Source organism: Balaenoptera physalus (assembly GCF_965194825.1).
Source record: "Balaenoptera physalus genome assembly, chromosome: 16".
Lineage (NCBI taxonomy): Eukaryota > Metazoa > Chordata > Mammalia > Artiodactyla > Balaenopteridae > Balaenoptera > Balaenoptera physalus.
This window is the reverse complement of record NC_138898.1, coordinates 12,077,223-12,104,473: the sequence shown is the minus strand read 5'-3', so window position 1 is coordinate 12,104,473 and position 27,251 is coordinate 12,077,223. Positions and strand designations below refer to the sequence as shown.

The 27,251-nt window shown below is 46.6% G+C and overlaps 1 protein-coding gene across 7 annotated transcripts in view; it reads left to right on the top strand.

Annotated features, from left to right (window-relative positions):
- LOC309645560 (somatomedin-B and thrombospondin type-1 domain-containing protein-like) overlaps positions 1-27,251 on the top strand; it is a 52,246-nt gene that overhangs the window by 20,781 nt on the left and 4,214 nt on the right. For 2 of the 7 annotated variants that reach the window (XM_082430826.1, XM_082430823.1), the window contains exons 2-4: positions 1,715-1,909; positions 3,974-4,052; positions 6,523-6,699. In XM_082430826.1, the coding sequence (XP_082286952.1) occupies positions 1,715-1,909; positions 3,974-4,052; positions 6,523-6,699 (451 nt within the window). Of the gene's footprint in view, positions 1-1,714; positions 1,910-3,973; positions 4,053-6,522; positions 6,700-10,371; positions 10,844-27,251 lie in introns of those variants that run through there. The other 5 variants (XM_082430824.1, XM_082430822.1, XM_082430825.1 and 2 more) reach the window with 5 other exon arrangements.

Sequence of the window (27,251 nt, the reverse complement as noted above, 5' to 3'; positions counted from 1 at the left end):
CTTGTCAATTTCTTGTCAAGAAATTCTCTCCCTGGGGAAAGTCCGAAGATCCCACGTTTTGGCCAGATGGCCTTCCCTGTCTGGTTTGGCCCAGTCCTGGTCTGGGACTGTGGACTTGGGTGAAGAAGCTGAAGGTCTCAAAGGCCACATCATCAGAAAATACCTACTCACTGGGCCCCTGACTGTGGTTAGGCACAGGGGAGCATCTCATGGACGTGGACGCCTAGCAACTGCCTTCTTTTTTTGTGATGAAATATTTCAGACGTAGCCCAATGTAGAGAGAACAATATAATAAACCCTCGTGCAAAGCTAAGAAATAAGCCTCGATGAATACCACTGGAGCTTCTTCATTCCTTCCCTTTCTCCTCAGACGTAACTGCTATGCTGAATTCGGTATTTATAATTCCTGCGGAGGGGGGTGTGTGTGTGTATATATATGTATATATGTATACACACACATACATATATTCAATGTATATAAAATATATACAGTCAGTTCTCATGATGGATGGTTGTTACAGTCTATAAAATCCCCATGAACACTGAATTGACAAGTACTGAACCATTGCTCCTAGGGGAAATATGTACACACCTATCTCACACAGGTTATAATCTTAAATCCTAAAAACAACTCATTCTCGTAGCTTCTCTTTTAGAAAAGGGAAGAACAAGATTCAGAGGTGTTAAGTGACTGGCCCGAGACTGCCCCACTAACAGGTGCCAGAGCTGGAATTCAAACCCCGTCCTCCCGGTCCCGGAGCTGGAGCTCCTTGAACTGCACCACACCGCCGCTGGCTCCCTCCATCCAAGAAGGCAAATCGGGGCCTTGTTTGACCTCAGCTGCAAATGTGCATGTTGGGTGACTCAGAATTTTTGCTGTTCTGCGTATGTCTGTGCATGACTACAAAAGCGCCTCAAATATTGGTTTGGGGGTTACAAATCAATTTTTAGCAAATAGGTAAATTCACAAATACCAAATCTGTGAATAGTGAAGATTGACATATATATACTTAGGTATGTATATCAATACAATATCATATATATGTGATATATACATATATATATATGATATATATATACATATATATGTATATATCATATATATGTAATGTATATTACCTATATGAATTCTTAAACACTATATAGCACTGTTTTGCAGTTTTTAAGACTGTATCTAAATAGTATCACACCAGAGATAGCTTCTGCAAGAGGCTTCTTTCCATCCACGTTGTTGCTAGTGTAGTCATGGTTCGTTTCACTGCTGCAGAGGAATAGGTAGTGTTTACCGAGCACTTGCTGTGTGCCAGGAGTGAACGCTTTATACGTCACATCTGGTTGAATCCTCAAGGCCACACTATCAGGTGAATACTATTCTTATACCCATTTGACAGTGGAAGAAACTGAGGCACAGGGAGGTGAAATCAGTTGCCATAAGCGCCTAGGAAATGTTAATTGGAGGAATGGGTGATGGAAACCACTGGAATGATCGCCAACAGGATGATGGGTAAATAAAATGTGGAATTCTAAGTTTAGGTAGACGTATACAAATTTGTCATAGAGAAACTTTTAAGGCACACATGGATTGAGGTTTGCAGAAGTTCTGGTGCTCACTGTGGTGTTTTAGGGGGTTCAGCTTGCGGGGAAGGTGGACAAGACCTGGCCGCCGCCCAAATTCTATAGCAGTTGTCCTTGGAGACGCCACCTTCTCTTCCAGCGGTCTCCTGCGTCGTGGCAGAGTGGAGCGGCTGGAGTCGTTGTGTCAGGCCCTGCCAGGTCTCTTACCGTCTCCGCCAAAGGCATGTCCTGCAGGAGCCCAGGAACGGGGGTGCTCCCTGCCCCCCATTGGAAGAGCGGGCTGGCTGCGTGGAGTACTGGAGCCACCAGGGGCTGGAGTGCCAACAGTCCTTGCGTGAGTTGGGGTGGCCCTGGGGGTGGGGTCTGAGTTTAGGGTGGGACTTTGTCTTCCTTTTCCCTCATCCCCCTCCTCACCCTCTGAATGAGGCTCTTAAGAAGCTCTGACTTCCTCTAGGCATCTCGATGTCTTCTTTCTACTCCTCTCCCATTGTGAATCAGTCAGGGCTTTGTTTAAATGAAGATGACAGGAAACCCATTTTAAACTGACCTGAGCAAAAATGTGTGGTTCATGTAACTAAGATCCCAGGGTCTGCATTCAGGCATGGCTGGATCCAGGAGCTCAAGCAATGTTGCCAGGAACCTCTCTCCATCTCTCAGCTCTGTTTTCTAATGAGTTGGCCTCATTCTCAGGTAGGCATTCCCCCTGTAATGGTCTTTGATATCTCCAGGCTTCCCTGCAACCAGCTTAGCAGCTGGAAGAAAAGGCCTCTTTCCCCTTAGTTTCAGCAAATGTCCTTAGTTTCACCAAACCTTACCGCAGTGTCACCCTCCTGTTTTAAGTTCTCCAATAGGTACCCCGCACCCTCATGAAGCCCAAACTCCTCATCATGGTCTACAAGCTCAAGTGCTCTGGCTCTTACCTCCTGTGACCTCATCTTCCTTCTTCTGTCTACATTTTAAAGGATCATTCTGACCACCGTAGGGACAGCAGAATGAAAGGGGTCAGAGGGCAGCGGGGAGGCCAGGGAAGAGGTGACTGCAGTGGTACAGGCAAGAGAGGAATGTGTCTGGACCAGGATGGTGGCAGTGGGGTGATGAAAGAGGGAATGTCATTTCCTCTGCCTGAAATCCTCGTCCCTCTCCTTTGCCACCCACATCTAACTTGCCTGGTTCGTCGTTTCCTGTGTAGATGTCAGTTTTCTCCAGGAAGATTTTCCTGACTGCCCCTACTATCTGCCATGCACTTGGCCACATTACTGGACTCTGTGAGGCCAGTGTTACTATGCATTTTACAGAAGGGGAAACCAAGGCTCAGGGAGGCACAACACCTGCCCAAGATACATGGCTCATCGCGCATCATTTTATTCAACGCTGACAATAACTGTATGATATAGGTTTTAGTATTATACTCATTTTGCTGATGAGGAGACTGAGGCTCAGAAAGGACCAAGATCACTCAGCTGTAGAGGGAGAGCTGGAACCAGAATCTGGGCTTCTCTGGGGCTCTCCCCACTGCTCTAGGCTACACCAAAAGCAGCACTGGATGTTGGAAGGGAAGAGAAAAGGGAAGTTGTGTATTAAGTGTGTTACCTTCTCTAGATCACAAGCATTAATTAGTTCAACACCATATCTTTGATTCAGCCCCATCACTCAGGGAATGGGCAGGGGTAGGGACTTCCTATGGCTCTTTTTCCCCCTAAGGAATCACCAACCTCTCATGGACTGACCCTCAATTCTCCTCTGTGTTCTCCTCTGTCTGCTCCAGGAAGGAAGAGGCTTGGAAGTTGGCCCAACAAGATAATTTTATTAATTCCTTTATCTGTCTATACCTCTGTCCCCCTTTTCTTCCATCCTTACATTTTCCCACCTATTCGTTCATCTATCTGTCTGGTTCTTTTATCCCTTCATCTGTCCATCTACCTATCATGTCTTCATCCATCCTTCTTTCCATTCATCATCTCTTCTATCATCTCTGTCTCTCCTTTTTTCCATCCTCCCATCTTCCCATTTACTCATCACCCATCCATTCTTCCTTTCTTATATCATTTCAGCCACCCATCCATCCATTCAGTTATTAACTCATCTCTTTTTTTCTCACTCACTCACTTATTCATTCATCAAAATCACTCATTTGAAGAACTTTTTATTGAGACTCATTATACAACCCACTGTGCTAGGCCCTGAATCTAAGAGATAAATATGATCCTGCCTCCATCATTGTATAAAGGGTACTTGTGGGGACTATCTACCCAGTTACAAGACCCCACAGTCTCCTTAGGGCTACCATAGACGTGACTCTGACACCAGGAGTACCTAATCGTGCTTCCTGTGGTGTCATAGCCTTGCGGGGGGGGTGGGGTGCTGGGCTACCTGACTCTGTTTTCTCCTTGGCCCACAGTCCCTGCTCTGATAACCACAGTCAGCTACGGGAAAGAACGAGAAAAGCGAGGTGTCCCCAAGAAGCAGGAGACAATAGGGTAAGTGGAAACAAATGAACCCAAAGTCAAACTCAAATTTGTGAACATTTTTCCTTGGATTAGACTTTCATCATGTCTCTCTCTTCCTTTAATAGCTTTAACATCTCCCCATTTCTTGTCCTGTTACATTTGTAAACTCATGAACATGAACTTTGAGTCCTTAATGATTAGTGTCTATTCAACTTCATTCACTTACTCATTCACTCAGTGTTTATTGTTTATACGACAGGTATGTTTATGTTGTTTATATGGGTTAGGCCTTGGGGCTACAGCAAGGAACAAAAAAGGACAGAATTACTTGTCCTCATGGAGTCTGCCTCACAGGAGGCAGACGATAAACAAACACATAGCCTGTCAAATGGTGCTAAGTGCTATGGAGAAAAATGAAGCAGGGAAGAGGGTGGGTGTGCCAGGGACATTCTTGTTTAGAGGAACTAAGATATTGAAGAGGTTATCTGGGGGAAGAGCATGATTGTCAGAGGGACTAGCAAGTGCAAAGGTCCTGAGGCAGGGCATGCCCGGTGTTCAAGGATCAGCAAGTAGTTCAGGCTGGAATTCAGGGAGAGTGAGAGAGAGTAGGAAATATGATATACTGGGGGGAGGGGGGTGGTCAGATCACACAGGGTCTATAGGCTGTGGTGGGAAGTTGGGTACTTTCTCTGTATGAGATGGAGTCATGGGAGGGTTTTGGGCAGAGGAATGACAGGATCTGACTTAGGTTTTCACAGAGTCCCTTTGGATGCTATTTGGAGAATGGATCGTAGAGAGGCAAGGAAGGAACCATGGAGAACAATGCGGGGGCTACAGCAATGGTCCACATGAGAAATGAAGGTGGTTTGGACCGGGGTGGTAGCCCTGTGCCTTTGAAGGGTGGATTTCAGGGACTGGAGTCAGACAGTGTGTTGCTGATGGTGGTGATGAGGTCAAGCTTCTAGGACAGTGCCTGGCACATGATAGATACTCAACAAATATTAATTGAAAGAATAAGGTCTGAACTAAGGCAGTGCTAAGGGAGATGGAGAGGAGAGCTCTATTTGTTAGGATTCCTTTCACTGCAAGGCACAGAAAGTCAGATCAAACTGGCTCAGGTGAAAAGGAGAATTATTGGTTCATATAACTGAGAGGGAAGTTTTGAAATAATATAACTTCAAGCATGAACTGGAGCCAAGAGATCAAATATTATCAGGACTCCCTCTCCCCTTTCTGCCTTCATATACTGGCTTCATTCTCAAGCAGCCTCTCTCCCTGTAGTAGCCAAGATGCCCACCAGCAGCCCCAGATCCTCCCAGCTTAGCAGCTCCAGCTGACGGGGTCCTTCCTCCCAGTCTCATTGTGTAATTTCTGGAGGAGGTTGATTGGTCCTGCTTGGATCCTAGGCCCATCCCTGAAGCAATCACTGTGACCCAGATGATGAGACCTCTGATTGGTCAGCTTGAATCATCTGCCCACTCTAGGGGCAGGTATGGGGAGCCAGAACCAGGCATCCTGATTGATTGCCCCTCCAAGACCACGTAGGGTGAGGACAAGAGTTCCCCAAATAAACCACCAAAAGGGCAAGAGAAAGAACGTTGGGAAGACGAAAATTCCAATTATCACAGGCTTCTGGCAAGGACAGGTTCCTGAGGCGTTCTGGGGGCAGCTGAGAGGAAAGGGCTCTGGGCTGGCTTTGGGCTGTTCCTGGAAGAAAACTGTCCACTCCTTGGGCTTCCCAGAGGCTGCAGCCACCAGGGGGCAGCAGCCCCACACAATAACCTCCCGGGGTCCTTGACAGGCTGCATCTCTTCCAGCAGGGGGTGCCATTTACCGCTACTTGTAGAAAAAGTTGGGTCGAAGTAAAATTTTAGCAAATTGGGTCTCAATTCAGATACTCCAGAATGGGACAGTTATTTAAATAATTCTTGCAGTGAATCTTTTCTGTAAAATAGGATCTTTTACAAAATGTGGTGGAGTGCTTATTGAGGCTTTTGGGGTTAGGCGTTTCCATTTTAGGCACTACCACTTATTAGCTGTGTGACTCTGGGCAAGTTATCTTTCTGCTCCTCAGTTTCCTAGTCTGTAAGCTGGGGCCAAGATATACCTTGCAGGGTTTCCCTAGTCCATTGGACCAAATGATTTGGCAAATTTTTGTCGAGCCAGGTCCTAGTCTAGGACTTGGACACAACAGTGAACAAAACAGATACAAATTCCTGCCTTTGTGGAGCTGACATTACTGCGGGGGAGAGAGATGAGAAGTAAACAATATAATCTTTTGGATAAGGTGTTTGAAGAACTGGCCCATGGAAGCCCTCAATGATGTTAACTTAAAAAAGCAGGAGCCAAGTCTCATTGATGCAGATTGAGTTGCCCAAAAGGTTTCTTCTGTAGCAGGGAGAAATTGTATCAACCTGAGCCTACATAGGGCTAGGTACACAGTAGGTGCTCCATAAGTGCTCACAGGTGTTTGGGGTGGTGTTTTCCTGTGTGACTGCAGGTACTGTGTCCAGTTCCGGCTGGGGCCCGTTCCAGGGAGCTGCCTGCAGGTGAGGGCACCCCATGCCCAGTGGACAAGGTATCTGACCCAGGGCCACACAGTTTGTGTGAGGTGTGAGTGGCCTGCCCAGGATGCCAGGAGCCAGCGCTGCTACGGGGATGGTGGAGGGGCCGGAGGGTAAGCCGTGGGACTCGGGCATGGGGAAGTGTGACTGTAGAGCCTGGGGCCTCTCTGCAGCCTGAGAGATGAAGGTGCCCAGGGAGCGGGAGCCTGTTTCCTGGCCAGGATGGGGCGCAGGAGGGTTCTGATCCCAGTGTCCGAGGAGGAGCAGCTCCTGCCATTTCCAGCTGTGTGACCTTGGGCAATCTCATAACCTCTCTGGACCTCAATTTCCTTATCTGAAAATGCAGATAATAAGAGGACCTCCTCATGGGGCAATAATGAAAGTGAAGTGAGATTGTGCAAGTTGAAGACTTAGCACAGCTCCTGACATCCAGAAAGTACTCAAGAAAAGGGAGCTGGTTTTATTGTTGAATCCTTACAATTCCCTTAAAAGCCAAGTTTGGTTACCCTCATTTCATAGATGGGGCAACAGAGGGTCAGAGAGGCATTGTGACTTAGTCAAGGTCACACAGGATTTGACCCAGATTTGGCTGTTATCATCCCCCTAGACTCCTCCCACAAGGGCAGATGTCTTGGAAAGCACTTAGCATTACAATAGCAGCTAAAGTTTATTGAGTGCCTACTATGTGCTAAGCATTATTCTAAGCTCTATATTCATTCATTCATTCAATACATATTTGTTGAGCACTTACTATTGAGCGCGTGCCAGACAATGTTTTGGGTACTGGGGAGATGCAGTGAACAAAGCAGCTGTGGTCCTTCTCTTATGGAGACACATTCTGCTGTGAGGAGGCAGACATTAGGCAAGTAAATCTAATTTGTCAGATGGGAGATAAGTGTTAGGGAAAGAAAGCAGAATCGGGGAAGTTCTGGGGATTGTTTTTTTTTTTTTTAAGGAAGGTGACACTAAGGAGGTGACATTTGAACAGAGTTCGGAAGGCAGAATCGGGGAATTTCTGGGGATTGTTTTTTTTTTTTTTTAAGGAAGGTGACACTAAGGAGGTGACATTTGAACAGAGTTCGGAAGGAAACGAGGGAGGTAGACATGTGGAGGTTTGGGGGAAGGGTATTCCAGGCAGAGGGAACAGCAAGTGCAAAAGCCCTGAGGCGGGAGCGTGCCACCATTGAGGCTGGCGTGGAATGAGCAAGGGGGAGCATGGAAGGAGGTGAGGACACATTGACACACAGGATGCCCCTGAAACATTCCAAGAGCCCAAAGTGGATACTTTCAGGATCCTCTCCTGCTAGATGAGGTCTGATTCACAAAGAGGTGCCCGAGGTCACACACCTAGCAAGTGGCAGAAACAGGCTTTGAACCTAAATTGCTCAGACTCCTTGGCCAAGCTCTAAAGACAAGTCTAGACTGTTTCCCACTGACTGTGCTTTTCCATGCAGGGATTATTAGACTGTAGGAACAAGAGCTCTCTCTGGGGTCTCTCCAGGGAGTTCTGCCATTTCTAAGGATGTTAGTTTCCTGACTTTTAAAATTGAGCAGCCCTGCTGACTGTAAACCTAGAGCAGCGAATGCCAGTGCCTGTTGGGGTGTTAGGGACAGATGTATCTGAACGAGAGGCATTGGGACTGCACAGATCTGGGTTCAAACCCCACTTCTGGCCCTTACTAGGTATGTGACTCTGGGCAAACCCTTCTTACCCTGACAGTCCCCACCACTCAGATGGTGGGAAGGATCCTGAGCCCTTTGCACAGCACCTGGCTCCTCGTAGATGCTTAGTAGTGGAAGCTGCTCTTGTCATGTTTAACCTATAAAATGGGTATAATAATATATGTCCTTTGTGAAAATGACATGTGATAAATGTGATGAACCTGGCACATAGTAGGTGCCCAATAAATAAATGGCAGACAATAGGGAGGCCCTCTCAGCCAACCTTCCTCCAACCTCTCCCCCCCACCACTTACTCGTCCTAGACCTGAGATTCTACCATTAGACATTCATTCTTTGGACTAGATGCTCACTTATTAGAGCCTCAGTTTACTTATCCATCTTTGAATAAGCCTTTCTAGCCCTAAAACTCTGATTAATCCCAAACTTCTCTTTTTGGATGCAAATACTCCAGGAACATGGCACTTGGGTGAGGCTGAGATGAGGGTCGCAGGCACTGCTGCCTCTACCAGGCATGGGTGGGGATAGAAAGTAGAGCCAGGTCTGTGCCAGGCAGGGGCATCTTTCCCTGCTCCCACCCCAGCCAGGCCAGGCTCACAGAACAGGTGACGGAAGGTCTGATTGGGGGCATGAGCTCACCAGGCAGGACTGGGCAGAGGAGGAGGATCAAAGGGAGGATGGAGATGAGCTGCCAGCCAGATTCTTTCCGTGGGCAGCTGGTGAGGGCGGGCATGCAAAGGGCCCAGCCCCGGGGAGGGTTAGCCTGCCAGTTGGGGATTTTAGGACGGTTTATTTAGCATGAGAAGTGTCTCTGAGTTTGGGACAAGCAGAAGGAACACCTGCTATAGTCAGGCACCTACTGTGTGCTGGGCACCAAGTGGGTGCTTTAGATGTGAGCTCCCACTCAAGCCTCACAAGCCCTGTTGAGACAAGGGACATTCATTCCATTTTATACATTGAGGATGGCAATAACAATGGTAACTTTAAATGCTATCATTTGTGAAGTGCCTATTAGGTGCCAGGCACTGTGCTTAGAAGCTTAGAACAGTGCCTGGCACATAAGACAATCTGTGTGTGTTATTATTGCCATTATTTGCATTTTTAAAGGATGTGAATTATACCTACAGAGAATTGGCTAAAACATATATGAACAGGTCAATAAATGTTTGCAAAGAGGACACATCTGGGTAGTCACCGCCCAGGCAAGGAACAGAACCTGGCTAGCCCCCCAGTCCCGCCCCCAACCACAGCCCCTCCCCTCCCCATAGAGGAGACCACCATCCTGACTTTTACGGTAGTCCACTGTACAGTTTTCTTTATAGCTTTACTCAACTCGGTGCAGATCCCTAAACACTACAGTTTAAATTTTCCCCCCCAAACTTCACATATATAAAGTGGTACAGGATGTACCTTTTAGAATTCGGCTTCCTGTGCTCGACATGCGGTTTGCGAGGTCCGTGCACGTGGCTGCCTTGTAGCACTGGATCGTTCATTCTTGTTGCTGAAATAGTTAGCTATTATTGTCATGATCATTTTTACTTTCTCTGCACACAGCATCTCATCAAACCCTCCCAACACTTCAGAGGGGCGGAGATTATACTTATCTGTTATTCATTGAAGAGCCAGAGGCTCCTAGGAGCTGGGTCATGAACCTCCCCACCCCACCATTCCCAAACCTTTCTTAATCACTCCACTCTGTTGCCTCCCAACAGGAGGGAAAGGGGGGCGCAGGGAGGTTAAGGATGTCTTAGTGTCACCAGACCCTAAGAGTCAAGTCTGGATTGCCCCGGGTGGCCTCTAGAGTCAGCAGTTCTGCGGCCAACCCAATTTCTTCATCAGGCACAGTAGACGCAGGGCCCAGTGCCCACACACGTTCAGGCTCCACAAAAATGCTTTAATTTTAACCTCTTAAAATCAGAAGAAATAGGATGTAATAGTAGTGAAGATCTGATACTGACTCCAGCCCGGATTATATTTATCTTTTTATAATGCAGTTGTAAACTTTGATTTAAAATATTTTTGCATGGAGAAGGGGCCCCCGAAAGCAAATATCCCTGGTGCCCAGGAGAGTCATGACGCCGCTGAAGCAGCCCCATGTCTTGCAGGCACCAGCTGTCGCTGTGGCAAGCGGCCGGCCACCCCCGGTGCCGAGGGACCTGGGAGAGGCTTGGGCAGCTCCGGGACTGTTCCTGCCCCGAGGTCCACAGCCTCATCTTCCTCTAGCAGCGGTGACCCCCGTCTGTCCAGAGCCCTTCTTTCCAAAGCCTCCCTGGGTGGCAGGGAAACCCCCAGGGCTTGGGATCCTCCAGGACGAGGGAGTGGGGAGAAACCTGCACATTTGAGACTGAAGGAACAAGCCTTGTCCTTATGCTGACACTGAAAATAGCTTTATGTTTCCACTGGGTGCCAGCTGAGTCACAGCCTTAACTGCCATCTCCCTCTAGTTCAGGGCTTCCCAAATTTCATCTCCTAAATACACCCTTCTTCATTTTGCCCTATTTTCCTTACCTGTACCTTTTTTTTTTTTGACACCCCACCTCATCCTTTTTTTATTTACTTAAATAAATTTTTTTAAAAGGAAGCTTATACTTACATATATGTGTATAAATAGGAAATTTAAAAAAAAAATCACAACTAGAAATGAAAATAAATAATAGTAGCAAACATTTATTAAGTACCTACAGTGTGCCAAGCCCTGTCCTGGCCCTTTACACATACTGACTCATTGGATCCCGAGTTAGGTGCAGTTATTATCGCCATTTTACATGGGCGGAAACTGAGGCACAGAGAGGTTAAGTTACTTGCCCCAGGACACACAGCTAGTGAGTGGCAGGGTGGGGATTTGAAACCCATGAGCTACACCTACTGCTAAGATTTTCTGCACTAGCAGTACATCAGCTCCAGGAGGGCAAGGTTTTCGGTCTGTCTTGTTCCCCGCTGTGTCCCCTGTGCCTAGAATAGTGTCTGGCACACCATAATGCTCAATAAATAGTTGTTGAATAAATGAAATGAATAGGTGAATGATCAGTTGCCATCATTAGAAGGCAATCAGAAAAACAAACACAATGGAAACCAAACAAGTCTGGTGAGGTATTGTTGCCCAAGGAGCCGAGCATGAAGCCTGCTCTCTCGTTATTCAAACAAGACGTTGTTAGCACGTGTGTGAGAGGGAGTGAGGGACACTAGTATCTAATAGAGACTAGGCCCTTGACAAACTAGAGGAATTACAAGGGACTTGAAAGGGAGTGGATTTTCTCCCCTTGGGAGTCAACTGTAATTAATAAGCATTTTAACACCTTTATTGAGATAGAATTCACAATATTATACCATTCCCTCAAAGTGTACAATTCAGTCTTTTTTAGTATATTCGTAAGATCGTATAACTTGGTCTAATTTTAGAACTCTTTGTGTCGCCCTAGAAGAAGCCTTGTACCCATTAGCCATTACTGCTCATTCATCAGACCCCTCCAGCCCTAAGCAACCACGAGTCTACTTTCCGTTTCTATGGATTTGCCTATTCCGGACATTTCATATAAATGGAATCATACAAATGGTCTTTTGTGTCTGGCTTCTTTCATGTAGCATAATGTTTTCAAGGTTCATTCATTTTGTAGTTAATTATTTAAGCCCTGTCCTGAATTCGTGTAAAACTATCTCATTTATGAGTCCCTCACTTTGGGGAGCACGGTGATAGTGAATAAAGAACTATGGGGGAGTCCTGGCTCACTCCCGCTCCTCATGAGAGTGTGCTGGCCCAGCTTTCCCAGCCTTTGGACCCAGGAGTTCCGAGCATGGAGTTGGGGGAGGGGTGTATCTTTCCGCTGTCCTTGGGGCTGGGCAGGGACTGGCCCACATGTTCCTGCTACTCAATCCTCCTTCCTAAATCAGGACTCTGGGCACTCTTGGGAATCACTGTCTGTTCCCCGTCTCTGGGAGTGTGAATGAGTCACTGGGCAAGCATTTCAGCAGCACCTGTGTGTGTCTGTCTGGGGTGAGGAGCTGGGGCAATGCAGGGGAAAGAGGTGCTGACTGGTCAGGAGGCCAGTGAGGGGGCTGCCCGATTCACATCCAGGCCAGGTTCCCTAGAGGCAGGCTTTCTCTGCCTCTGCCCCTACACTTGTTTTGGCCGCAGGAGGTCGTTTTACATGGAAATTATCTTATGTGTTTAGCTGCTGTCTTCCCAAGCAGACTAAGTGTCTGAGATGCCCAGGTTCTGTAGTATAAACTTTTTGGAGTCCCTCATAGCTACTGTTGAAAAACCAGCCCCTAAGGAGTGATGCCTGTTTTAATCCCCTCAAGGATCCTGGAAGGTGGATGATCTTTCTCCCATTTGCAGAAGGAAAAACTGAGGCTTAGGAAAGTCAAGGGACCAGTACAAGTTCTCATTACCAGGAAATGCTGGAGCTGGGATTCAAACTGGGCTCCAAAGCCTGTGCTGTTGACCGAACAGGAAGGCAGAGGCTGCGGTGGGAAACATCGGGTTACGGGTACCATGAAATGGGACATTTACCTTGGGTACTCCTTCTGGAGTGTGTTGCTGTGTCACCGAACCAGCTTCATTTTGCCTGACTCACAGCAAGCCACAACGCGGAGATACCGAGGTTGGCAAACCTCGTGGAAATAGGAGAACAAGTGTCAAATCTGCCTCCCCAAAGGAGCTCAGGGTATTTATGGGATAAACAATAAAGCAGCAGGGCGGTCTGAGGCATGGGGAGCGTAGGGAAAGGTGACTGGAAAAAGGTGCAGTCACTGCTGTTCTGCGCAGGTGCAACCAAGCTACAGGCCTCTGTATGTTAGAAAATGAAGGCACTTAGCACCATCTGAGGGTGGAGTTTTCGACCCTCTGACGTCAAAAAGTCACAAAAGGAACACTCACTAATACCCAGTTGAAGGGTCAGTGGTCCTGTCCCGTCTTAACAGGCTCAGCTAGAACTAGACACAGCCAACTCCAAATTCCTGGAAAACAACTCGGTCAAACGTCTTATTGTTTAGGCTACGTGCTGCTTGGAGGACATGGAAGGCCTTGATTAGTGAAGGCAGGTGAAATGGATTTGACTCATTACCCCCAGTTTCAGCTGGAGTTTGTGCAGAGTCAGGGAATCTGGTAGGGGAAGAGGAGGTATCTCCATCCAGCCAATACAAAAAAAAAAAAAAGTTCAGAAATGTGTTGGAGACAGAGGTGGGAAGCATGCAGTGTGATGTTCCTGGAGCCTTGCCCCACACCTAAGCACTTCAAGTCAAGGACCTTTGAGGGGTAAGTGACAGAACTCAACCAACTTTAGCAAAAATGGAAATTACATTACATGTAATTAATGTCAATAATTACATGTCAATAACACATGTAATTAAAATATTCAGGATAGATCTCCTGGGTATGGCTAGATCCAGTGGTTTCAAGGTTGAAGCTGTCTTATCGCTACCTTTTGGCCCTGCTCTCCTCTGTTCGGCGTTTTTCTTAGCAGGCATCTTGTGGTGGCATAGATGGCCATCAGCATCTCTAGTTTTTCTTCCTCCCAGTTTAGTAATGCCAAGTGGAAGAGAGCTTCTCATTTCCAATGGCCGTAGCTCTGGCTAAAGTCCTGGGGTTGCTGCTTATTGACCTGGCTTATCGTACATGCTCTTCCCTGAACGAGTAGGGCAGTGGGCTCTGATTGGCTGGGACTGGGTCAGTCCTGGGGGTAGGAGAGGGGTTAGTCCTACTTTAACCACATGGACCAAGGGGAAGGGATAGCTCCCCTAGGAAAACTCAGGGTGCTGCTATCAGAAGCAGCAGGAAGTGGGCTGGACAGGTCCCAGATGACAGACTTCTTCCTCATGGGAGGTGGAGGAGCTACCACCCAGCTCTCTGGCTTTGCCACCAACTAGCTGTGTGAACTTGAGCAAGCCCCTTCCCCTCTCTGAGCCCCAGTTTCCCCATCTGTACAGTGATGATCTCCTTGGACTCATCCAGCTCTGAACTTCTGAGACCAAAAGATTTCATTTAGCCAGCGGCCCAGCATCCTAGCTTGACAGATCCAAGCTCTGTGGCTTAGGAATGTGTGGCCTTCACACACCCTGAGATTGAACTTGGGACCGGACATCCAGCCTCCTGTTCCTGCTCATCCCGGCAGGGTACAGCCTGTGTTGGTGGGAGGGAAGGGCTCCAAGGAGGTTTCTTTGCACATCCCCAGCGTTCTCCATCTATAATTGGCTCCAAATGAAATGATCTCATCCCTGAACACTGAGGAAGATGGATGGGGGTGGGGGTAGGGAAAATAGCTCACTGGCAGCATCTGACACTGTTTGTGACTAACCCGTTTCCCTTTGAGAGAGACAGTCCGCTCTCTCGAAGACGACATTAAAGTTTGGAAAAAAAAAGTCTTGGTAATAGATTGAGGAAGGCTCCAGCTTTTGGGGCTTTGAGAGGCCCAAGGCATTTCCTCACTCTGTCCAAACCAGGTATCTTCTGACTGTTGCTCACAAGTCAACGTGACCACTTGTCATATCAACCCCTGGCCGGTGAGGAGGTGAGCATGGCCAATCGTCGAGTCCTGTATGGATTCTCGATGGAGTTTTGTGGCTGACTGAAGCTCGTTTAAATGCCCATACATTAATTGTGAAAGATGAGCTCCTGATCAACTTTTAAAAAGCTTGTCACGGCACCATCTGTTTGGCGTTTGTCACTATTGCATTACATAAGAGGAGAGACATTTTTAAAGAATGCGGCTGCATTTAGTAATTGGATCGCTGGAGAGGAGCCAAGCTGGGGCGGATGGCACTGTGATCTGGGGTGCGGCGGCCTCCCCAAATTCCACTCGGTCTTGGCAGAGACCTGAGTGCAGCCCAGCTTGGGAGACAGGCCCGCGGTGGCTTCTTTTCCTCTTGCCTTTCTCTCTCTTACTTTTCCTTCCCCCCATTTGTTCTTCCTCACCCTGCGACTGATCAAGTATTAACGATAACCAGAGGACTTCACCTCCCTAAGCCCCAATTTCCTCATCTGGAAAGCGGGAATAATAATATAGTGCTGCTGTGAGGTTTAAATGCATTAACACAGTGCCTGGCACGTAGTGACTGCTTGATAAGTGTGAGCTATTATATAAAGCTGTGTCTGATACATCAAGGGGCCAAATACATGTCTGTTTTCCTTCCTTTTCCCCTGTCTTCCATTTGATTCAACAAGTATTTAGGAAGTGCCTACCTTAGAGGCAGGGCTGGCTTCATAGACGTGCAACTTGGCCGGTTGTACAGGGCCCTGCACTTGGCTTATTGCTCTATCGTTGCTGTCTTGAGATATTTATATATATATATAATTTAAAAATATATATATTTTTAGATTTATTTTTGGCTGTGTTGGGTCTTCGTTGCTGCGCACGGGCTTTCTCTAGTTGCAGCGAGCGTGGGCTACTCTTCGTTGCGGTGCACGGGCTTCTCATTGTGGTGGCTTCTCTTGTTGCGGAGCACGGGCTCTAGGCGCGCGGGCTTCAGTAGTTGTGGCATGTGGGCTCAGTAGTTGTGGCTCACGGGCTCTAGAGTGCAGGCTCAGTAGTTGTGGTGCATGGGCTTAGTTGCTCCGTGGCATGTGGGATCTTCCCGGACCAGGGCTCGAACCCATGTCCCCTGCACTGGCAGGTGGATTCTTAACCACTGCGCCACCAGGGAAGTCCCTGTCTTGAGATTCTTAATCATTTTTGAACAAGGGGCCCTGCGTTATCATTTTGCACTGGTCCCTGATGGTCCCACCTGGATATCTAGAGTGATGCTATGTTTCATTGGACTGCTTGATATTTAAAATAAACAATTCATGGGAATTTCCTGGTGGCGCAGTGGTTAAGAATTCGCCTGCCAGTGCAGGGGACACGGGTTCGAGCCCTGGTCCGGGAAGATCTCACATGCCATGAAGCAACTAAGCCTGTGTGCCACAACTACTGAGCCTGAGCTCTAGAGCCCGTGAGCCACAACTACTGAAGCCTGCGTGCCTAGAGCCCGTGCTCCGCAACAAGAGAAGCCACCGCAATGAGAAGCTCGCGCACCACAACGAAGAGTAGCCCCCGCTCGCCGCAACTAGAGAAAGCCCGCGCATGCAGCAACGAAGACCCAACACAGCCAAGAATAAATAAATAAATACATTAAAAAATAAAATAAAATAAACAATTCAGTCCACATTTTAAAATTTGGAGAGTTCACATAAAAATCTGATGTATTTTGGAAAATTAGAGCGTCTTGCCATAGTGAGTCTATATTCCCACATGCCTCCAAAGATGGGCTGGAGCTGGGTGGCGGTACCCTCTACAAAGGGCACATGCTTTAGTTCACCACTGTCCCCACCACTCCTGGAGGCTTTGAACTGAGTCCCTTTGCTCATTTATGGAGCATCTGGGATGGTGGTTGGGGTCATGGGCTTTGAAGCCAGGTATGTTTTCAGCTTTGCCAGTCAACAGCCATTGACCTTGGGCAAGTAGCTCTTTGCCTTAGCTTTCCATCTATAAAATGGAGACGATGAGAACAGTAAACTCTCCCTTAGGGATGTGAACTCTCCCTTAGTTAATACATGTAAAGCATCTAGAATATGTTGTATTATTTCTGTTCTTTTACTCTTCTTACCTGGTGCAGAGGCTCTGACTCCAAGTCCGAGGGCTGCCCTCCAGGAGCTGGAAGCTGGACCGGCAGCAGCTGGCTGTGAGGTCATCTTCATCCTGCCATCATGAGCAGCATCCCTTGTCAATGTTCACTTTCTCCCCCTCAACCTGCAGTGTTGGAGTTCATACCTTGGAGCTGCCTTCCTAGCGTTATAAGCATCATTCTGAGGGAAGGGCCTTCTGTTCCCTAAAGAGTCCAGGTCATCCCTGCCTCAGGGCCTTTGTACATGCTGCACTCTCTTCCTGGAACACTCTTTCCCTATATATTTGCATGGCTATCTGCTTATTCTGGTCTAGCTCAAGTGTCACCCGTGAGAGAGGCCTTCCCCAACCACCCTAAGTAGTATCTGCCCTGATCCCTGCACTCATACACATTCAGCTATATTATCTCCTTCCCAGAACTTTTTTGTTGTCTGAATCCCAGAGGACCTGGTCTGTCTTGGTCACTGCTGTACCCCCAGTACCTACACCATTGCCTGGCACATGGTAGGTGCTCAATAATAATTTGTTGCATAAACGAATGACTGAGCTCATTAACTCTTCATGGCCACCCTGTAAAGCAGGCACAGGAGGGGAAGCGACAGCTCAAGGTCACATAGCCAAGAAGGGGCAGGAAGGGAGGTGGGAACCAGGTGCTCTGCTTCCAAGCTTCCTGTGGCTCCCCGGCGGGAACAGGTTAGACATGTGGACCTTTGGGCACACCCAGCCACCCAGAAGGGGTCAAGTATGAAGCAAGGCCCAGGGAACAGTTTCTAAGTATGGTAAGAGTAAGCCAGCCCAGCAGCCAGGAGGTAGGACTGTTTATAGGAGCTGGAGACCATCACCATGACAACTGGACAGCCTACAGCTTCCAGCTGTCACCAGGGATGCAGATTTGCATTTGCCTGGGATGCAGTGAGGACAATGGGGATGGGACTGGCCGAGGGTGGGGACTCCACACACCCAGTCTGGGGGAAGGAGGTTTCTTTTCTGAGAGTTGCCTAAAAACTGAAAGGACTTGGTGGCACTATATAAGTTTGTGTGTGTGTGTGTGTGTGTGTGTGTGTGTGTATGTGTGTGTGTGTAGGAGAGTCTGGACTATGTGGAGCCAGGGTGCTGGGTTTGAATCCCAGCTTTGCCTACTTCTGCACTGTGACATCTTGTGCAAGTTATTTAACCTCTCAGTGCCTTGGTTCCTTCCAATGTAAACAGGGGATAGGCAATAGTATCGATACCTTATGGGGCTGCTGTGATAATTAAATGAGATAATACTCTTACATCACTTAGGATGTATCTTGCATTGTTACTAAGTTCTAGAAATTCACCTTTTTTAAAAAATTTTTATTTATTTATTTATTAATTTATTTATTTTTGGCTGTGTTGGGTCTTCGTTTCTATGTGAGGGCTTTCTCTAGTTGCGGCAAGCGGGGGCCACTCTTCATCGCGGTGCGCGGGCTTCTCACCATCGTGGCCTCTCCAGTTGCGGAGCACAGGCTCCAGACGCACAGGCTCAGTAGTTGTGGCTCACGGGCCTAGTTGCTCCACGGCGTGTGGGATCTTCCCAGGCCAGGGCTCGAACCCGTGTCCCCTGCATTGGCAGGCGGATTCCTAACCACTGTGCCACCAGGGAAGCCCTAGAAATCACCTTTTGATACATCTGACTTTTGGTTGCCTTCCTGCTGGGGTAGTGGGAAATTTGGTCTCAGTCATTCTCAGGGATCCCCACTTCCCTGGCTTTATTCATTCATTTAACAAATATTTATTGAGCACCCAATCTGTGTGAGGCAATGTTTTAGAGGCTGGGAATACAACAGTGAACAAAGCAGACAAAAATCTCTGCCTGCATAGAGCTGGCATTTTAGCAGGTAGACATTAAATAAGATAAAAAGGAAAAATACATATTATGTCAGATGATTTTAAATGTTCAGTAGAGAAAATAAAGCAAGGTGATGGTGGTGGGTATATGGACTGTGGGTGAAGGTTTGCAGTTTTAGACAGTGGTAGGGTGTCAGAGCCTCGTTGAGAAAGTGACCTTTGAGCACAGGTTGAAGGAGGGAAGAGAGGGAGCTACGTGGTTATCTGGGGCAAGAACATCCCAGACAGAGCAAACAGCAAGTGCAAAGGCCCTGGCGTAGGAAAGTGAGCATGTATGAAACCATATTGTGCAGTTATATCTCTTGGCACGTGTGCATGTATGGTGTTATGTGGCACACATTTAGTGGTACATGGGTGGCTGTGCCATGGATGTGGATGTGTACACATGGATGGAGACGTGCGTACATGTTTGTTCACACAAACATGTGCCCGCACAATGCAGGGGATGCCATCCATGCAGGTTACAATGGGATGGGACCTCCTGGGGCTGTGCCGTGCAGTGGCCCTGTGCAGATTTATGAGTAAATATTGAAACATAAAAACACGTCTGTGAGAGTAAAGTCAGAAAGAGAAAAACAAATACTGTAGGCTAACACATATATATGGAATCTAAAAAAAAAAAAAAAAAGGTTCTGAAGAACCTAGGGGCAGGACAGGAATAAAGACACAGACATAGAGAATGGACTTGAGGACACAGGGAGGGGGAACGGTAAGCTGGGACAAAGTGAGAGAGTAGCATGGACATATCTACACTACCAAATGTAAAACAGACAGCTAGTGGGAAGCAGCTGCACAGCACAGGGAGATCAGCTTGGTGCTTTGTGACCACCTAGAGGAGTGGGATAGGGAGGGTGGGAGGGAGACACAAGAGGGAGGAGATATGGGGATATGTGTATATGTATAGCTGATTCACTTTGTTACAAAGCAGAAACTAACACACCATTGTAAAGCAATTATACTCCAATAAAGATGTTAAAAAAAAAAAAAGCAAAAAAACATGTCTGTGAAAATGTCCATATGTGCATGTGTCTGGACACTTGCATATACGTGATATGTAAATGTGTGCATATGGATATGTCTTTATTTAAAATGTTAATATTTTGAATATCATGGATTTTTACAGTATTGATTTTTTTAAATATTATTTATCTTGATTACTGAGTTTTTTGGTCTCCCCTACAATTTATGCCACACACTCCTTACCATAGTCCTGGCCCTGCTCTGCCCTGGGGATGTATATAAAATGAATGTGGGGGAGGCCTGGCTGAGGCAAGGGAAGCCTTTCCTTCTAGTATCTTCCAGCATCTGTGCTCATCAGCACATGACCAGAATCCAAGCCCAGTCTGAGCACCTCTTGTTCCTCTAAGACAAGATTTATTGAGTGTTGCTATGTGCATACATATTTTCATTTCATCCTTACAACCGTCCTCTGGGGGTAGATATTTGTTCATTCAATTGCACATGTATTTATTTATGGCCTACTATGTGCCAGGAGCACCATCTGGTATTCCTGCTGGCCCAGTATACAATGGTTTTGGTAACAGCACCCCGGTTTTTTTGCGGGGAATCTAGCCTCTCCCCCTCACAGTCCAAACGTCTCAGACTTTGGAGCTAGGGGGAGGGCTTTCTGCACCCCTTCCCCTAGCTCCAGGAGTGGGCATGTGGCCCAGGTGGCCCAATCAGCATAGTCCATTCCTCTGGCTAAAAAGATTGGTTATGGAATGAGCATATGACCCAAGTTGGTCCAATCAGAGTGAATCCTAGGACTTCAGCTGCCCTGTTGGGAAAAAAGCTCTCTTTCAACCTAGATTTCTAGCTATAAGAAATCTGATATAATCCTGGAGGGAGGGTCCACTACATGGAAAAAGAGAAAAAAACTGAGCCCTTGGCATCTTTAGAGCCTCTGGATCCAACTATACCTGAAGCTATTGCCTGAAGAATTTCCAGTTCTAAGAGTTTACAATTGGTTTTTAAAGTTAAATCGGTTTGAGAAGGTATCTGAAATCCTGTGCTTGGCATCTTTATACATTATCTCCCTTAATTCAGAGATGAACTCAGTGAAGGGGCTAAGATTATAAAGGAACTGAGCCTCAGGGAAGGAAGCAGCTTGTCCAAGGTCACATAGCAAATCCGTAGTTGAAGCTTGGATTCGAACCCAGATCTCCCTGCCTCCTGAGCCTTTCTACCATTTCACTTTGTCTGACCTCTGGACAAGAGGGTCTGTGGGGATAATAGACAAAAGACCTGAGTCCCATTTTGGCCACTATTTTGCTGTGTGACCTTGATCAAGTCATTTCTCCAACATGAGCCTCAGTTTTCCCATTTATAAAATGGGGAACATAGTAGTGCCTACACCATCTGGTTGTCATGAAGGTTAAATGAAATGACCCATGTAAGTAAAGCGCTTAGAACAGGGCTGGGCAGGTAGCAGTGAACATGAGCTATTATTATCATGGCTCTTTTTTGGAGGAAACGAAGGAGGTCTGGGGGCTTCATCCTTGCCTGCAGCCAACATGCTCCCTGCCTCCCTGCTGATCACAGGTTCCCTTGGGTGGCGCCTTCATCCAACTCCTGCCAGATGAGCAGACCTGGCTCACTTACCCAGCAAGCAGGCACTTAAGGAGATTCTTCCCCAGTTTCTCTTTTAATTTTCATTACATAAATTTCACATTTCCTGGAATAAAGATCTTGAGCGGCTGGACTCATTTGGAAATCAAGTCAGCAAAGACCTCATTTATTTTAATGGGGCCGCTAGGTGGCTGAGACAAGGATGGATGGTAGCGACTCCCAGCTGAGCTGCTCCTGGCTGAGCTCTCAGATGCTGCCTTGGAGGAGCAGATTCTTCTAGGTTCAGTGGGGACTGTTTTCATCATGTGAGAGGCTCCTGGATGCACAGACTGTGTTGTTCCCTGGCTTAAACCTCCCAATGGCTGCCCATTGTGCTCAGAGTTACCCTGCTTAACAAGGTGCTGTGTGATGGACCCCTGCTGACCTCTCCCACCTCCTACCCACGACTCTTCTCACTCATCCCTCTCCAGCCAAGCTGGCCTCCTGAGAGTGTTCCTACCTCAGTGCCTTTGCACTTGCTGTGCCTTCTACCTGAAAAGCTCTCCCAGCTCTTCTGGTGGCTAGCTCCTTCTGTCAATCAGATCTTGTCTCACAATCACCACCTCTGGGCAGTCTTCCCTGACTGCCCAGTCATCCTATATCACCACCTGTTTCATTTTCTCCATAGTGCTAAGCAGTTTATATCTTTTTGTTTACTTATTTGCCTATTTGTTTATTGGCTGTCTCCTCTATGAGAATACAAACCCCATGAGAGCACAGATGCCTACCTCATTCACCTTTGTCTCCCTAGGACCTGGCACAGAGAAGGTGCTCAATAAATATTTGTGAAATGAATGCCTGAATTCATTTAGCAAACTTTTACTGAGTGCCTTCCCTGTGCCAGGCTCTGTGCTGGTGCTTGGAACAGAGATAAGACATGGTTGTTGCCTGCATGGAGCTTACAGTCTGGTGCAGAGAGGGACAAGCCACAGTAACTTTTATTGACTGTGACAAGGACTTTACAAGAGACAGCACACTTGATCCTCACTACAGCCCTGGGAACTAGCTGTTACAAGTTCATGAAGCACAGAGAGGTAAAATAACTTGCCCTACGTCACACAGCAAAGAAGTAGTGTAGGCAGAATTTGCACTCAGATGCTTCAGACCCCAACATTTCTCTTCTGAACCACTAGATTGAGCTGCAGCTTGAAATGCCATCCCCTCACCCCAAAGGCCCTCTTTCCCCTTCAGCAATTTCCTGTTTATTAGCACAGGGTTAATTGCCAGCACATCTGACAGCCGAATCATTTGTTTCCTCATTTCCCATCTGCAGAGGGTCAAACCCCCTTCCCCTTGGGAAACCGAGAGTAGATTCCCTTAGAAGTTTTGTTTTTCTGATTCCAATACCCTCTCCCTGACTCTTTCCTTTGATATCCAGGATGGGCAATAAGAAGAACACACACACGTTTCAGAAAAGCACAAGGATATCTGCCTGGCCTTAGCTTCCTAGAATGTCTCATCAGAGGCTGTTTAATTAGCCCCAAACCTTTGCAGCCCGGCACCTCCAGACATGCTGCCAGCTGGCTCTTCACAAACAGCTTGCCTAATATTTGCTGTGGGGACATGTGGCCATCAGGAGGGGCATGTCCCCAGACAGGCAATGAGCTCAGGACATGGGCATCGCCACACCTGCTCCTCTCCCCGAGGACGGGGGAAAGAGCTGTGCAGCCACTGACAACACAGTGTTTTTTGAGCTCGGGTCGTGTGTGTACACTTGTGTGTGGGCAGAAATGTAGACAGAGGCCAAACCAAGGCCGATGAGGGCCCGGAGGGAGGGACATGGAAGCGTGCACCTGCAGTGTGGCAGTGGCCAGTGGCTGTGCTGGACCTGCTTTCCCTTGTGCCATTGCTTCTCAGATATTTTTGACCATGAGTTGCAGGAAGAAGTATTTTTGCATCATGACCTGTATCACACACACACACACACACACAAGTGAAATGAAAGTTTCATGAATCTGTACTCACTTTATTGTGAGCAATGCATGCTGATCTATTATGTTCTGTTCTAATCTGGTCTAGTCTATATCATTATTTCATCAAAAAAGTTCTAGTTGTGACCCATGAAATAGATTTCAAAGTCCCCTAATGCAGGAATTTGTAATCTAGGTCTGTGAACTTGGATGGGCAAAACTCTATAGCTTTATTTTCACTGACTTCTAGCTGAAATGTAGCACTTCCTTTAGTTAGAAATATAGGCAAAAAAATTTTAGTACCATAAGCAGTATTTGTGACATTGTCACTAACAAACACTATAGATTATTTTGCATCCCATTATAGCTGTTTCAGATGCCTTGAAACAGCCTATAAATGCTTCTCTACCTCAAAATTATGGTAGTTACTAGACCCACTGCTAGGTCCTGTTATTTGACTTGCTAAGAAGCACATGTATCATTGTATCATGTATTAAAAATATTTTGATAATTGCATTTCAACAGAATATGTTTCTTTTGTAAACGTAGGTATTTTATTTTATGCACTTAAAATTATTATTTGAGAAGGGGTCTGTGGGCTTCACTGGACTGCCTGGGGGTCCACAGCCCACAAAGTTTAAGAAGGGGGTCCCAGCTCACAGTTTATGAAACACTGCCCCAAGCTGTAAGCTCTGGGAGAGCAGAGCCCTGGAGTCTCTAACTGGTGTGTGCCCCCTGAGCCAGCACTGAAATCACATTAATGGCCAGTGTTTGAGTAGCACTTACCATGTGCCTGCCTCTATACTAGGCGCTCTATGTGGGTCATTTGTTTTAATCTTTACACCAGCCTTGTGAGATAGGTGCTATTTTTTGCCGTGTCTCTTTCTGTCTCTTTACTCAAGTTCATTTTTCTTCTTAGCACCAGATGTGTCATACATTTTAACTCTGTTGATTGGCAGCCTTCCCCTCTCGAATATTGGTCTCTCTCTTTAAGGCAGAAATTTGCTTTGCAAATTCCAAGTCCCCAGGGGACAGGGCCGAGACCAGGGTGAGGTGAGTGAGGAAGTCATCTCTCCTGCGATATTTAAGGGTGTGCCCCAAACTCAGTAATCAAGAGAAAGCATATTAAAAAAATTAATGCAAAAAATCCACCATTAACAAGATATCAACATTTCAAATAATGACAGAATCCAACTCAGCACTGGTACAATTCTTCCTTGGTCACCTCATCCCATTCTTGGCCCTGAGGGACTTAATTAATATATAACCATTGCTTAAGGGAATTAGCCTTATTCTGCAGATGGGAACACTGAGGCACAGAAACTAGAGACCTCCCTGATGCCATATAACTACTAAATGGAGGAGTCAGGATTTTGAACCCAGGCCGTCTGGCTCTGTACAAGCCCTCTCAAACCCTGCACTGCTCTGTCTACTGAATTATTATGCTTGATCCTTTTGGTAGAGGTAGTAACCTGGTAAAATTGGACAGACCTGGGTTAAAATCTTGGCTTTGCCTCTTCCTAGCTAGGTGACCTTGGACAAGTCAACTTACTGCCCTTTGCTTCAGTCCCCTTGGCTGCAAGATGCAGGTAATAACAATGTTTTCCTAGTAGTGCTTAGTGAGGATTGGGGGAGATAACACATGGGAAGGGCTTAGCAAAGCATCTGGGACAATAGGAGATCTTGGGTCACATCCTGTTTCCTGCAGGCACCTGTGATCGGTGTGTATGCATGTGTGTATATGTGTGGTTTTTTTCAAAGCCCCCTCACCTGTTTCTAAGGTGAATAAGTGTGGGCTCCCTCTTTAGATTGTTACCTTCATGAGGGCAGGGACTCTGCCCAATCCAGCACCAAGCAGAGGGTCTACTACACAGTAAGTGCTCAATAAATGTTTATGGAAGGCAAGAAGGCATGAAGGAGGGAGGAAAATAGAGAAGGGGAAGGAAGGAAGGGAGGAAGGAAGGCAGGAAGGTAGGAAAGGAGGGGGAGAGGGAGAAAAGAAGGAAAGAAGAAAGAAACAAAGGAGGGAAGGATGTCTTATTTTATCTCAGAATTGCAATGCTTATCCATAGCTGACATGTAGAAGATGCCAATATATGTGTGTTGAGTGAATAATTATTATAGCTTTATAATAAGTCTTGAAGTTGGGTAGTGTCAGTTCCCCAATATTTGTTCTTCTTCAATATTGTGTTTTCTATTCAGGATCTTTTACTTCTTCATATAAACTTTAGAATCTGTTTCTTGATATCCACAAAATAATTTGCTGGGATTTTGCTTGGCATTGCAGGGAATCTTTAGATGAAGTTGGGAAGAACTGATATCTTGACAGTATCAAATCTTCATATCTGTAAGATGGAATATCTCTCCATTTATTTAGTTCTTTGATTTCATTCATTATACTTTTGTTGTTTTCCTTATATAGATCTTATACATATCTGTTGGATTTATAACTATTTCAGTTTTTTGGTTGCTAATGTAAACAATATTGTTTTGTTTGTTTGTTTTTTTCTTAATTTTTTTGTTGTTTTTGTTTTTAAATTAATTAATTAATTTATTTATTTATGTTTTGGCTGTGTTGGGTCTTCGTTTCTGTGCGAGGGCTTTCTCTAGTTGCAGCGAGCGGGGGCCACTCTTCATCGCGGTGCACGGGCCTCTCACTGTTGCGGCCTCTCTTGTTGCGGAGCACAGGCTCCAGACGCGCAGGCTCAGTAGTTGTGGCTCACGGGCCTAGTTGCTCCGCGGCATGTGGGATCTTCCCAGACCAGGGCTCGAACCCGTGTCCCCTGCATTGGCAGGCGGACTCTCAACCACTGCGCCACCAGGGAAGCCCCCTGTTTTTTAAATTAATTAATTTATTTATTTTTGGCTGCGTTGAGTCTTCGTTGCTTCGCGCGGGCTTTCTCTAGTTGCAGCGAGTGGGGGCTACTCTTTGTTGCGGTGCGGGGGCTTCTCATTGCGGTGGCTTCTTGTTGCGGAGCGCAGGCTCTGTGCGCGCGGGCTTCAGTAGTTGTGGCTCACAGGCTTAGTTGCTCCGCGGCATGTGGGATCTTCCCGGACCAGGACTCGAACCCGTGAACCCCTGCACTGGCAGGCAGATTCTCAACCACTGAGCCACCAGGGAAGCCCCCTAAATAACTTTTTAAAAACATTTCTTTGATTACATAGTTACAAGGGGGAATCTTGAGACCATAAGGTTGCAGCTGGTTATGTTGTTCTCAGTAGGGCAAGTGGCATCCTTGGGTTTGGCAAAGTTCAAAGAATGTTCAAGTTCTCATTGATGTAAGGACGTGTCTGAGACCAGATTCTCAATGGCAGACGTTTCCATTTTTATATGCCTGAACTATGATGACTGCATTATCGTCAGAACAATAGCAGAGAAGGAAATATCTGGGTGAATAGGATAGACTATTATGTTTCTCGTGAGTTCTTTGAAGTAAGTTTAATGTTTGAAAGTGAAAATTACAAACAAATAAAAAAATAAAAACATTTCTTTCAAGGCAGGTATACTGGCAACAAATTTCTTCAGTTTTTGTTTGTCTGAGAAAAATCACTATTTCTCCTTCAGTTTTTTTTTTTTTGGACACGCTCTGCCTCTTGCAGAATTTTACTTCCCCGACCAGGGATTGAACCCGTGCCCTGGGTAGTGAAAGTGCCGAGTCCTAACTACTGGACTGCCAGGGAATTCCCTCTCCTTCACTTTTGAAGAATAATTTTGGAGGGTCCAGAATTGTAGGCTTTTTTTTTTTTTTCTTTCAACACTTTAAATATTTCATTCCACTCTCTTCTTGCTTTCATGGTTTCTGAGGAAAAGCTGGATGTAATTCTTATCTTTGTTCCTCTAGAGGAGAGGTGTTTTTTCCTTGAGCATCTTTCAGGATTTTTTCTTTTTCCTTTCCTTTCTTCCTTCTTTCTCTCCCTCCCTCCCTCCCTCCCTCCCTCCTTTCCTTCCTTCCTTCCTTTCTTTTTCATTTTGGTCAGTTAGTTTAATAGGCATTCCGA